The 14,121-nt window shown below is 39.7% G+C and overlaps 1 protein-coding gene, 1 non-coding gene and 1 pseudogene across 4 annotated transcripts; all 3 read left to right on the forward strand.

Moving 5' to 3' along the window:
- Positions 1-425: 425 nt before the first annotated feature.
- Trnaa-agc (transfer RNA alanine (anticodon AGC)) lies at positions 426-498 on the forward strand. Its single transcript has one exon. It is a non-coding gene; the product is annotated as a tRNA-Ala (tRNA).
- An 802-nt stretch (positions 499-1,300) lies between these two features.
- LOC111340926 (TNF receptor-associated factor 4) lies at positions 1,301-7,852 on the forward strand. Of its 3 annotated transcripts, XM_088724513.1 has the most exons (9): positions 1,301-2,047; positions 2,114-2,299; positions 2,775-2,838; positions 3,295-3,396; positions 3,595-3,759; positions 4,012-4,143; positions 4,789-4,866; positions 5,769-6,503; positions 6,845-7,852. In XM_088724513.1, exons 2-9 carry the CDS (start codon positions 2,124-2,126, stop codon positions 6,884-6,886), a joined length of 1,494 nt encoding a protein of 497 aa, XP_088580639.1. In that variant the 5' UTR covers positions 1,301-2,047; positions 2,114-2,123; the 3' UTR covers positions 6,887-7,852. The 3 variants fall into 3 exon arrangements, with proteins under 3 accessions (XP_088580639.1, XP_088580638.1, XP_022803588.1); XM_088724512.1 differs by having other exon boundaries at positions 1,301-2,299; XM_022947853.2 differs by having other exon boundaries at positions 1,301-2,299; positions 4,012-4,086.
- A 1,197-nt stretch (positions 7,853-9,049) lies between these two features.
- Positions 9,050-13,968, forward strand: LOC148729437 (uncharacterized; annotated as a pseudogene).
- The last annotated feature ends 153 nt before the right edge of the window (positions 13,969-14,121 follow it).

A 14,121-nucleotide genomic window follows, 5' to 3' on the forward strand; every position in this document is an offset into this window, starting at 1 on the left:
AGGCCAAAAGTTAATCCAGAAGGCGTAGTTTGCCGGTTTCGTGGAGTAGATTTAAGAATTAAATTTGGAGTGGCTTCAAGAGTTTTGTAAACATTTTTAATCAGATACGATGAGTATATGAAGTTCTTATATTTTGAGCTTCGGTTATAGATACGTATGATGCACGATCCTCACAGTAGAGAGCGCTAATTATGCAATAGCGAAAATCAGACCTGAAAAAAATCAGGCCTGTACGGGATTCGAACCACTGATCTCTGCGATACTAGTGCAGTGCTCTACCAATTGAGCTAACAAGCCAACTGCGAGGATCGTGCATCATACGTATCTATAACCGCAGTTCAAAATATATGAACTTCATATAGTCATCGTATCTGATTTATCATCACGGGTTTATTGCGAATCAACTTAACGGCCTGCTCTCAGTTGGCTTGTTAGCTCAATTGGTAGAGCGCTGCACTAGCATCGCAGAGGTCAGTGGTTCGAATCCCGTACAGGCCTGATTTTTTTTTCAGGTTTGATTTTCGCTATTGCATAAATAGCGCTCTTTTGCGAGGATCGTGCATCATACGTTTTTTTAATCAGAGTCAAAGGGAAGTGTATCTTCGCCGATCGCCTTTGAACGGTCGGTTTTCACTTCGAAAATAAATCGCACATATCTCAAATTATATGCCATCCTTATGCAAGAAAAGCTAGTTTTTGCCAGTTTTATGAACTGTTAAATAAGGCCGCTTCTCAATGTACGGATTCCCGCGATGTTTCGTCGAAATGAAAGTTCTCAACACCGACAGGAAGAAGTCAAGGTAGAAAGAGCTTGCGTGTCCGCTCCCCGGCACATGCAAAACCTACATCTAGCAGGGAAGCGTTGTTTGACTCGCCGACGAAAGGACAACCCTCAACTTCAGCGATGGATGCAAATTTAAACATTGATGATTTGGATCCAACGTCCATCGGCTTTGCTATGTTGTGGTTAAAGGCAAGTTTGAGAATGAAGACGCCATTCTTATCAAGGCCCTGAGCTTGAACAAGTGGATGGCTGCCACAAATATTCTACTTCGACATCGATTCTTGAGGGCAGAACTTCTGGAAATCACCGTCGTCCGCCATTTTCCAAAAGGTAATCGCCACGAAGACTGTTTAGTTCGAGGGTTGATTGACAACGTGTTGCTCTCAGCCAATGGGAATTTTTCGTCAATACGAGATCGGAAATTTCGTTGGTTAGTGGGGGTCTGTGGCAGGCCCTCCCTCTCCCCTCCGCACATTCCGCTCGCCCCAATCCCCCCTTCCCTCCCCCCAGGGCTTGCTTCGCAGGCTGGTCTTGAGCCAAAGCGAAGGATTATTTCATGAAAGCGTCACGCGTTGGGTGACGCGGTGTTAAGTAACGCGAGGTATTTGACACAATCTGTGAAAAGATAACTTGAAACGAGTCGAAACTCAATCGTTTGAATAACTCGACTTCGCTTTCGGCGCATTCAAATGGATTATAATTAATATTTTTATCATTGAATTCGACTGATTAAGATAAGGTACAACCAAGGAACTTGCACGCGAAAAGCATAGTTCTCATAATCCCAGCTTCCCTGTCACTCCATCAAAAATGAGTTGCCTTGGTAACTGCTAACAACTTGTGTCAATTACCGCCATCTCACACAATCACAAAATGGAGAGTTCAACGAGAGAAGATATGGATTGCGATCACACCGAAAATGTTTCTACCATCGTTGCCAAAGTGCGAAGTGAACGGCTGATGAATTTTCTCGAACGGATAGCTCGAACCGTTCGAACGGATGATGCATATTCAAGAACGGATAGCTGGAGGCGTTCGAACGGATTATGAATATTCAAGAGCGGATAGCTAGAGGCGTTCGAACGGATGATTAAGTTTCTTAAACGGATAGCTCGAACGGTTCGAACGGATGAAGAATATTCAAGAACGGATAGCTTGAGTCGTTCAAACGGCATGCCAATCCAGTCGAACGGCCGATGAACGGCTGGTGAACGGCTATCCGTTTTAAAACGGCTGACCGTTTGGAACGTTTTCTCGTGAGAGGTAACATATTTTAAAACAATAGTCATATATTTGCATATTGCATCGTTACTAAATAGTAGCTCATAGGTTTTTCAAAATGGCGGAATCCGCATCGACTGAATACCGCCCTCCTTCGGGCCACAACGAGGACTTTGTGGGAGCAGTTGACGAAGATTTTCAGTGCGTGATATGTCATCTACCACTAAAGGAACCAGTTCTTACGAGATGTGGCCACAGATACTGCAAACAATGCCTTGAAGGGCATATTAGATGGTATGAGTAAATGATAAACACCTTTCGTTATAATTCTTCACTGGCTCATTCAATCCACTGTGCCACATTATGCTGCAAGGGTCGTTCTACTGAGAAAGAAGAAGACAAAAATCTGTGTTACGTTCATATACATCAGTTGCGATGGTAATGGCTGCCGTGAAAACTTTCAAATGATGCAATTTCATCTTATGACAATGAGTTGCTTTAGTTTCAATCATTTCACAAACTATATGCTTTCTCTTCCACGCGTCCTTAGCAAAATATATCTCAATCCGCATTCCCCGCTGCGACCGTTTTCCGAAGTATCTTCTCCAAAGAGTCCATTATTTTGGGGTAGAAAGCATTATAATAGTGAGTGCTCTCATTTTAATTTGCTTCAAGTTGAAACCAGATCAAATATTGTCTTCTCTGAACTTGCAGAAATAAGATTTCTGAACTAAAAGAAATATTCATGCTTATTAAGTTTTTATTATAGGCAGCGAAGTCAAGGACAATACTCAACTTGTCCGTCAGACAGGCAGAATCTGGACTCAGACAAGGTAAATAACCTTTTAGCTTCTTAAACTTAATGACGAGTTAGCCAATTGGTTGTTATCAATTGAATTTGAATACCTAAATGAGTCTTCCCGTGAATGGCTTAAATATTTCAGGTATTAAATATTTTTTTTACGTATTTTTATTTTTTTTTATTTAATCGTATATCATTTTACTTGTAAATATATTTCATAAATATTTTTGTAATTATTTCTTTTTCGAATATCATGATTTCAAAGTATCCATGTTTGTAGCCCCTGATTAAAAGAATACAAGAGATTGTAACTGAGAGAATTTATCCCCATGCAGTATATAATCTCTTGAAGAAAACCAGTTACTTGTTCAATAGAGCAAAGCTCCTCATCATCAACTTTTGCCTGTATTTCACTTGAAACTTTAAGACTTGACCTAGTTGCAAGCTGGGAACATAGGTATATAAAAATGTAATGATCTTGTTTTAGGACATTTTCCCCGATAAAGCAACAGAAAGAAAGATTCTCTCCCTTACAATCAGATGTCCTAATGATGACTGTGAATGGACTGGGGAACTGAGGGACAAGGAGGTAAAAACCAACACGTATCTAATATTGCTGAATGAACACCCTCGTCAGCTTACCTTTCCTTTAAATTACTGTGGCTCCTATACGGAAATGAATAGACGTAGTGTCAGTAAGATTAATAATCCTTAGCTATGAGAAACAACAGATAACTTTAAGCCAACAAACCTTAAATGCTTTGTTATTCTTTCATCTGTTGAAAAGGTCCACCTCAGATCTTGTCCTTTTCATCAAGTGCTGTGCTCCAACAACAACTGTGACACAAAAATCCAAAGAAGACTTCTTAAACAACACGAAAATATTGCGTGTATCTGGAGAATTCTTCAATGCACATACTGTTCTGAACCCCACCCAGCGTGCAAAATGCAAGTAAGTATTGTGAGAGTTATGAATTCACGAACAATACATTCTACAACATTTTCAGACTCACTGTAATACACTCCTTTCTAGGCAATCTTCTCTCAATTAAAATCAAAGATTCAGTGAGTATAAACAAAAATATGTTAGCTTTTAAAAGCCCCGAGTCCTAGTTGGAAAACGATTATGATAAAGAAAACCGGATATATTGTGAAATACAATTTACACATCCCAGTCTGTGATTCGTGGATTCTTTTTTTGTAGGAACACATGACACAGTGCAATAAGTTTCCAGAGACTTGTCCTAACAACTGTGGTCGTTCAATTTCAAGGGATATGGTGAGACTTCCCACTTCCAAGTCATTAAAAGTTGTCCTTTCTATATACAAGCTAAAGGTGTTTATTATATAAAACATCTGTCTGTAAGTTGCTTGATCACACTTCATCAACTTCATTTTTTTCATATTCCCTCCAAAGCAACGTCCCACACTTTCCCAGATTTGACTTAGGGGTGCTACGCTCTCAGTCATTGAAATCGTGAAAAGAGAATGAAAAACATTGGTTAGAGTCACCAGGCACACGGCTAGGGAAGGAGTGCAGAAAATAATTTTTTTGAAAACTTCATTCTGGTATATCAGCTCCTGGAATACTCCATGATTGGTCAATTTTTGAATATTTACGAAACGTTGGCATCTGTATCGATCTCTCTGAGTCTACACACAGTGCTAAAGCGATTCTCATTAAGTTTGATTTCCACCTTTCTGTTAGCCTGTTCCAGACTCTCGACTAATCGAGGTGACGATCAAAAGAGTAGGTGAGCGTGAAACCCTTTGAGAACTTTGCCTGACATCCACTGTTTTTTCGCGCGCCCAAATGTAGACATTCAGGCACAGAGATCGTGTTGCATGCCACTATTCTTTATTCTCAGTTGGTGGATACTCTGTATCGTTTAACAATAATGAAAAGTAACTATTTAACAGTATAGTACCCACAGTAGATACCTACACTTAAGTACTTGATCATTTACCCGATGTGATGCAGGTTTCGACTCACACTAAAGATGAATGTCCGCGGACAATCATTTCCTGCCCATTTGCACGGGTTGGTTGTAAACAAAAGGTAAGGAGTTAAACTAGAGGCCAAGAGAGAAGTAGCATGTTCATTTGGTCTTTTGTGCAAGAATTTTATAGACATCTGCCACTCTAGAAAACCGTAAACATAACTAGACCATTATTCAACGATCTTAACTCCATACTTGTTCAATAGCGCATGTATACTAGACAAGGCACGCTCTGTCAATGAATGATTTATACTATACGAGAGAAGCTTGGCAACAGCGAATTGAAAAATGAAAGCAAAAAGTATTCGTCTTTTATTATTTGCTGTATTTCTTTTCGACTGTCATTACGACATGCTCCAGAGACTATTTTCTTGTCACGAATAATTTTCCCAGAAGTTAAAAAGTATATTAGCTGGCTAAAAGAAATTCATTCTTTTGCGGTGTCTTTTGCGGTATGAAATCAGACATTCCCGGTTTGAGGGCGGATCCAGATTTTTTCTGTGGAGAGAGTGTATTTCTAACGCCGGACGTAATTGACGTTGTGTCACTGACGACCCGGACTGAACGATGTTAATACATTGCTAAAAACGCGTCGTTTGAGTAAGATAAATTCTTCCACATCACACCTCATATTTCACTTCAACACCAGTACATCGCACCTTTTTTTCTGCAGAATACTAGTTATATTAGAAAGCCGCAGGTCAGGGAAAGACGGATAGACCCATTTCACCCCCTTGTAGCCAATCAGCTTGCTTACTTTTCACGCCTACGGAGCCGCTCATGCAATAAGTGACCTTTCCCTTCATATTTTCGTGGCGTTAAAAAAGAATTCGACTGGTTTGAATAAAAGGCCATGTGCTCCGATGCCGTTCTCATAAACAACTCTATCCTATGTTAAGCGCTCAGAATAATTCATCATCCGTACAAATTATTAGTTAACAAGAACTACATTTTCCTGTAGGTCGAGCGTCAGGAAATGGAGTCTCATCTTGAATCAACAACAAGAGTCCATCTTGATTTCACTTATTCTAGCAATAATAACACGGAAGATGAGTTAAAGGACACAAAAGCTAAGTTACATGAGATAAAAGCAGAGTTAAATCAGACAAAAGCTGAGTTAAATAAGACAAGAGCTGAGTTAAGTAAGACAGAAGCTGAGTTAACTAAGACAAAAGCTGAGTCAAGTGAGACAAAAGCTGAGTTGAAAGAGGCCGTGAAGCAACTAAAGTTGTTAAGTGTAAAGCATACAAACTCTTTCCTTTGGCGGATCGACGGTTTCAGTGAGATTTTAAAACGGGCACAGACCGATGAAGACAAAAATAATATATGCAGTGATCCATTCTACACAAAAACTGGAAAAGAAAATTGTGGTTACAAGTTAAAAGTACGTGTTCGTCCAAATGGCGATGGTGATAGCAAAAATACTCATCTTTCGGTTTACATTATTGTGATGAAGGGAGAATATGACGCAATATTACCCTGGCCTTTAGCTGAGAAGGTGAGGTTCACATTGATTGATCAACAGGAGGATCTAGACCAACGGCAAAACAAAACTCTGGAGATCTTTGGGAAAGAAAGTATGAGCTTTGCAAGGCCTGTGACAGACGAGAACATCGGATTGGGTATTCGAAAGTTCGTTTCTCGTGAGGAACTTTATGCGAGACGCTTCATTGTGGATGACACTTTGTTTCTTCAGGTTGTGATTAAGTCAACATCAAGTTGATTTCATGTTTCAATCCTGAAAGTAAAAAAAAGGGAAAAGTACAGATTTAGCATCTCGATATGATCTTGTCATATCACATCACATCGTGATGAACATCTCAAACTATTTTGTTTATTGATACTGAAGCTAGGTCGGTGAAGGCACTAAGTACCAAATATACTATGCAATCAAGAATATGCAACATTAGATTTTGATCGAATGCGATGAAAATTAAGATGCCGTATTCCTGGATACTCCGAACTATGATAGCTTCAACAGTAAGGTTCCAATTAAGGTACTAGCCTTTTTTTTTTTTTTTTTTTTGCGGTACAAAGGTTGAAGAAAACCACTCAACTCAGGCACAGAGGTGGAACTAGGAACGGGGAACCAGTGGAACGGGGAACGGGGAACGGGTGTACAGCGGTAACCCACCTGAGAATTCCAATATGGCGGAGTAAACGATGTTTACAAACACTGATTTTATCGCTAGGTCGCCGCTTGCAGCGAAATTAGACGACTCGCTTTTATTTAATTATGGCCCAGGCGAAGAGAAGAAGCCTAATATTCTGAGACGAGAATTCGAAGTCAACGTTTCTGCAATGGCTGCCACCATTTGTTCTGACGTCTCCCTTTGGTTTTCCTTCTTGAAATCTGCATCTTTTGGCAGAGTTTGGGTATGTTGGTTGTTTGCATTGCCCAACAGCACTTTTTGCAGATAAGTAGCAAGGAGTTAATATCTTAGATTAATAGAAATGAGCTAGGAAACGTAATAACCAGCCTAGTTATTAAAATTACTACATGCAGATATCTGCTTACCTTACCGCAAAATAACATCAGGAACATATCTTTGAATCGACCCATAAACTTCCATGTAAACAATAGAGAGATCAATCATTGACAGAACTTTTAATAGCATTTCATTTAACAGGAAAACATCAGTTATGTCTTCAAGACTGTAGGTTTATGAATTCACTTTCATGCTAGTGTTTACAATAATATTTACACTGCATTGATCATATTCAAGAGAAAGTTATTCCCATAATGGGCGTGAAAGTCATTCAGCTGTTTGCTTTACAACATTATTGATATTGCTAGGTTGTAACGGTGAAGATATTGGAGGTAAACCTCATTACCTTGCAGTACAATTACTCTATGAATATAAGAATAAATGCCGCTAGCTTGTAGTTCAGAGTTGATTGTTCAAATGTTGTCCATGAATTGTAAGATACTCACCTCTCCGAGGATTTGATTTCTATGCAACCTGCAATGTGTGCCAGACAAAAACTGTTTTGTAGAGTAAGTTGTTTGATTTAGAATTGGAAATAAACCCACGTAACTATGAACAGTTTTCTATGCAAGATGTATCTTATGATTCCCCTCCGGCCTGATGTCTGGGTGCCCGTTCACTACCCGTCCGTTTGTCGCTTTTTCATTCCAGATCAAAGTATTGATTATTTGAGTTTAAAACATTAATCTATCACAAAACTTAAATGACATTTGGTGATTACGCCATCGTGTTTTGAATTCTGTAGTTGTGAGGCCCACATATGTCTCCTTCTCACATGTGGTGACTGTGGCCTGGTTCTCACAGCCTCAGAATTCAAAACACGATGGCGCAATCACCAAATGTCATTCAAACACGAACAAAAGAGTAATGACACTGAGCTAAGTACCTGTGGGAACTGAAAGAAAAAAGAAAGAAAAATTTGCAGTCTCGTGGAAGATCCTTGCAAAAGCTAGAACGTATTCAAATCTAAGCAAAAGATGCAATTCATGTATCGAAGAGAAATAATTTATTATATCGTGTCCCCAAATGGCGACGCTTAACAAACCCAACGAACTGGTTGCAACTTGCAGGCACCAAAGAAAGTACGCTCTTAGATATAGTTGAATTGTAAATCGAACGACCAATCATAAGCGCGCGAAACGTACGAATGGGCAAGATGAGAAAGGTCTGCGACCATTTTTCCTTTCAGCTTCCTGTCGAGCAGATTTCTGACCATAGTGCGATTAATCAGCTCAAAAGAAGAAAAGACATCCGTTTTGCTAATGGCCCATTCGTACGTTTCATCACACCAACCTTCTGCAGCGGACTTAAAGAAATGTAGGATACTGAAGGATTTGAGGAAGAACAAGGACATTGTAATACTGAAGCCTTACAAAGGAAATGGCTTAGTTGTCATGGCCTACTAACAAGGTATTTTTTCATTATCAGTGACACTTCTAAGTTTAAGGTTAATGATAACATTACAAAGGGAGGGTAAATTACAACGTTTTTTAAGAGCGCTTAAAAATAAGGGCCACTTAGACAAAGATATCTATGAGAGAATCAATCCAACTGGTTCTCAACCAACCAGGTTTTATGGGCTACCTAAAATGCACAGGGCTCGGCAGCCAAATGAAACACCTCCTTTTCGACCCATAGTATCTTCAATAGGTACCTACAATTACAATTTATCTAAGTTCCTTTGTAATCTTCTAGAGTCACATATCCCGCGTGAATACAACGTCCGCGACACGTTTTCTTTTGTACATGAAATCAACCAGTTATCAACCTCAGGGAAGTTCATGCTATCTTTGATGTTGAGAGTTTGCTCACTAGTATACCTCTTGATGAATGCATTGATCTGGCGATCAGATACATTTATCAAGGTAACCCTGGTCTTAAGATAAACGCTGCTGACCTAAAAACGCTTTTTACCTTCGCAACAGCTGAGACTGGTTTCTTGTTAACGGTGTGTTTTATGATCAAATAGATGGGGTTGCCATGGGGTCCCCACTTGCTCCAGCACTTGCAAACCTCTTTATGGGACATCATGAAAAAAAACTGGCTAGACAACTATTCATTCTCTGAAGTTCTGTTCTACAGACGCTACGTTGATGACACCTTTTGTTTGTTCAATAGCGAGGAGGACGCGCTCGTGTTCTTTGATTATATCAACGCCAGGCACCCTCGTATTCGTTTCACAATGGAAAAGGAAATTGATAAGAAACTATCGTTTCTAGACATATTGTTAGACAACAGTCATACATCCATCGTCACTAGTGTATATCGCAAGAAGACGTTTACTGGTCTTCTTACTAATTATTTTAGCTTCGCCCCTTTGATTTACAAATTAGGTTTGGTCGGAACATTGATTGACAGAGCATATAAGATCAACAATTCCTGGGTTGGTTTTCATCTGGATGTCAAGAAACTTATTTTCTTGATACGGAAAAATCGTTTTCCATCTTGGGTCATGGACAAGATCATTTACAGGTATCTAGCGAAGTAAAATAATCCTTCTCGTACTGAGCACAACGCCTCTTCTAACTCTGGTAAACCCTCTTCGCACTATTATAAACTTCCCTATGTTGGTCGGTTTTCAAACATCACTCAGACTAAGCTAAGACAACTACTCAAACGTTATTGTAGAGCTGATTCAGATGTTAAGTTAGTATTCAGTACGTTTAAACTCAGAAACATGTTCAGTGTGAAAGATTCAGTACCGCTGGGTCTACGTTCGCATGTCGTATATAAATTTGCGTGTGCTGGCTGTAATGTCAGTTATATTGGTGAGACCACTCGCCACATTTGTACACGAGTTCGTGAGCACCTCTTGTCGGACAAAACTTCGCATATTTACAAGCACCTGCAACCATCAAGGGCCTGTCTTGACTCTTGTGATACTGAATGTTTCACGATCTTAGATTCTGCCGCTTCAAAATACCAAATTAAGATCAAAGAGGCATTGCATATTAAGTGGGAAAAACCCATTCTTAATCAGCAATTGAAGCATCTAGAATTATCTGTTTCCTTTTAATTATGTTGCTCCTTGGTCTTTTATTTTATTATTATTATTTTTTTTTGATCTAGTCAAGCGCGCGCAATTTACATTTTTCGCGTTTTTAATATTCAAATGTAACGTAACCCCTGACAAGTAATTTGTAACGTACCTTAATATAACTTCAAATGTACAACCGTTAAATGCTCATTTGCAACTGAAGATGACATGAGAATGTCGAGACATGTCTTTTAAATTTAAACTCAAAGTTGTCGTTTCTTTTTTGAGAGTTACTGTCACTGCTGTCTTTACGTCCTTTTGGTAACCAGTTTAACTTAATAATATCCTCGAGACCTGCAAATTTTCTTGTGACAAAGCCAACACACGCATTCTGTAGACGTTGGAGACGCTTTTCTAAATAAACAGGAAAGGGATGAAATACCGTGCAAGCATAGTTCAGCTTTGAAACAACTAGGCCTTCTGCGAGATGTTTTCTAACATGGAATGGCGCTAGATTTTTGAGCCTACGCAGAAAGGAGAGAGTCCCATATGACGAGCTTAACAGAGAATCCATATGTGTGTTCCATGAGAGATGTGATCTATGTGGACACCCAATAGCTTGGTACAAGAAATTCTCTTTAGCGCTGAGTCCCTGAAAACAATAGGAAGATACCGTTCCTCTAAACTATGATAGCGTGACATCTGAGGTGTGGAGATGGGCATCCAGGTTGTCTTAGCTGGATTCAAAACCAGATTACAGCTAGTGGAATAGTTTTTGGGACTTGTGATGGTTTTATTTATTTGTCCTGCTGAGGAGTCCAAGTCGCCGGGCTTCGAGTGGACATAGAAAGTCGTATCGTCAGCATATTGATAACAATCGCACCGTAATTCCTTTTGAATATCAGCAACGTAGAGATTAAAAATTACTGCACCAAGAATGGAGCCCTGCGGGACGCCAAATTCAACTGTAGCCATGTCCGATTTTCTATCATTTATTTGCACCAACTGTCTTCGATCCGTAAGATAATCAACCATCCATAGTAAGAAATCCTTAGAGAAACCAAGGTTATGCATCTTGGTGAGGACAGACTTGAATTGGACGGTGTCGAATGCTTTGCTGTAATCTACACAGACCATTAATGTCACCTCCCCTCTGCTAGACGCTCGTATCAGGGCATCTCGAATTCCTAATAGAAAACTGATAGTGGAATGTCCCTTGCGGAACCCCGAGATGGTTGGACCAAGAAGAGCTTCCTCGTTTATGTATTCAACAAGCTGGTGGGGCACTAAGCGTTCAAACACTTTAGAGAGCGTCGGCAGGATAGACACGGGGCGGTGATCTGCATCACATCGAGGTTCGCTAACCTTGGGAATCGGAGAATTTCTTGCAATCTTCCATCGTTTAGGAAAACTCGATGTCACAATGCATCTGTTAATTATGTGCGTCCTAGGGCCAGAGATATAATCCTTTGCCAGTTTCACAAACTTCACCGGTATCTGATCCATGCCAGTCGACGTGTCAGAACGAAGTTTACTTATTTCTTGATCCACATCTTGTCTAGTTACACAACGTAATTTAAAAGAAGAGCGGAAAGGCAATGGCTTCTCTGAAAAGGAGTGTACAAGTTCTATTAGGTCTTATCTTTCGTCTGGCTTTATGCCCAGTGTTCTTTCATTAGTTTTAATAAAGAATTCGTTCAGTCTATCCGGATCTGTATGAGGACGTTTGGGGCTGGGATGGAGAATACGATGAATAACTCTCCAGACTTCCTTAGGTCCTTTTGAAGAGAGCGCGTTGGTTACGAACGACCGTTTGGACTTATTAATTGTTGATTTAAGTTTGTTACGTACTTCTCTAAACGACCCACAACGACCCACATCGATCTTCAAACGACCGAGGACGATTTCAAAACGACCCATAACGATCCCACAACAGAAGAAACCACACAAAAAAAAATTGAAAAGCACACTGAATAACAAACATAACGACTCACAACTACCCAGAATACCTTTGATAGTCCGGTGACACATTCATAGGGCTGTTAAAAACAGGGCAAAATAAATGTGCAAATGCAGCTTTTCACGAGAAAGCATCTCCATTCAGAGAGACATTTGTAAATCCGATCGATGTCTCTTCGGCTGGCCATCAGATAAAGATAGGTATAAGTCACATGAAAAGTTTCATCAGCTTTGCTCTCCGTAAACATCCATCTACATTTGTGCCGCGACGCGCTATACTTTCTTGCCGATTTCTTCGCTAGCGAAGTGAACTGGGATTGTAGAGTACTAGTGTTATGACAATGAGCATCAAGACGGCAGATGGTTTGGATTAGCTAGAACTCTTTGATTTGATATATTTTTTAAAAAAAGTATCAGAGTTCCGGTCATTTAATGTTTTTAACACCTTGACCGGTTACCGCCCACATAGGCACAGCGCATTTAATTAACTCGAGTAAGCAAAGCTAAATAGCAGCCATATTTTTTTTGGTATAAACAGTTGTTGATGTTCCTCCAAAGATTTAATGCCGCCAGCACGAGTGACCGCGATAAAAAAAACCTCTCAGTGGCACAGAGCGGTTTGATTTACAACGAGCATCTCTCACTGCGATCAAATGGACCAGTACGCTAAGACATGACAGATTGGTTTCAATTACATTCGCGGGAAAAATGACAGATCTGATGAACGTAAATACTAAAAAAATAAAGTGACCTAAAACCAAGTACAACAACCTACAGCCAGCTTAAGAATGCTATTTTTATGATGTTGAGGCATTTTAGTGAAAATTTTTACTAACCCGTTAGGGACTTTAGAAATGCACATGCCACCGGAAATTGTGTTTTGGAAATGTTGTCTTTTGGTTTCTTTTGTTGTGGGATCGTTGTGGGTCGTTTAGAGATTGTCCTCGGTCGTTTGAGGATCGTTGTGGATCGTTGTGGGTCGTTTTGGGCCGTTGTGGGTCGTTGTGGGTCGTTCCATGTTTTAGTAACTGCCACATGGCAACAAGTCATTTGCTTCGCGGTTGAATGACTTTAGTTCAACATCTTTATTCGTTGAATTCGGCATTTGCTTCCCTTGTTTCCTGTTTCTCCATTCTTTTCTCTGTCTGTTTTTTTCTTCTGGAGTGTTTTTTAATATTTTGATAACTCGCTCTTTTCGTTTTTCTTTATCTTCAAAATCCTCCACAACTTCCGACATAATTATGTAGCTAACCATAGTTAGTAGAGGGGGAGCTTTTGCTTTGAAAATTACACTATTAATTATAGAATTATTTGAGGAAAGTGCACTGACAGTATTAGGACAGAAATAGCGAAAGCAATGAATAAAACTCTTTGTGTAAAACTTTAACTTGTGTATAAGCTACCAGCCCTTGAATTCGCGGGAAGAATCGCGTACAAATCATAATAATTGCGAAATAAACGCATATCTATACACTCACCTTCTCAACAACAGCTTCTAAATAGTCCTCGAAGTCTTCGTCTTCGTGTAAAGCTTAAAATATTGCATCAAGATCGTCTCCAAACAGAAAATCAGTACTAGAAGTCCCACTAGCGACTAAATACAGGAATGGCTCCGACCTGTAATTGGATGATAAAAATAGTAATAGTTAATAAGTTACATCTTAACTCCTTGCACGTGAGTATTGTTTAACCGTGTGTCTCCAAGCGGAACAGCGAAATAACAATACGAGCGAAAACACCGATGTGTCAAACAAGAAATGGTTACTTACATAACGAGGGGAGGGCTTTTCTTGTTCTGCGAGATAGTTCAACGGTGATCCGGCATGACTAAGTTATCCACTGACAAATTCCTCTGACTAAATTCAATTGGTCAGTCTGGGCTCAGTTCA

The sequence above is a fragment of the Stylophora pistillata genome, chromosome 6 (assembly GCF_964205215.1).
Source record: "Stylophora pistillata chromosome 6, jaStyPist1.2, whole genome shotgun sequence".
NCBI lineage: Eukaryota > Metazoa > Cnidaria > Anthozoa > Scleractinia > Pocilloporidae > Stylophora > Stylophora pistillata.

Bases quoted from the DNA above. Each gene is read 5' to 3' on its own strand.
- LOC111340926 (XM_088724512.1), top strand. From the start codon at position 2,124: ATGGCGGAATCCGCATCGACTGAATACCGCCCTCCTTCGGGCCACAAC. The intron at 2,300-2,774 runs GTATGAGTAAAT...TTTTTATTATAG, and splicing joins CTTGAAGGGCATATTAGATG to GCAGCGAAGTCAAGGACAAT. The intron at 3,760-4,011 runs GTAAGTATTGTG...CTTTTTTTGTAG, and splicing joins ACCCAGCGTGCAAAATGCAA to GAACACATGACACAGTGCAA.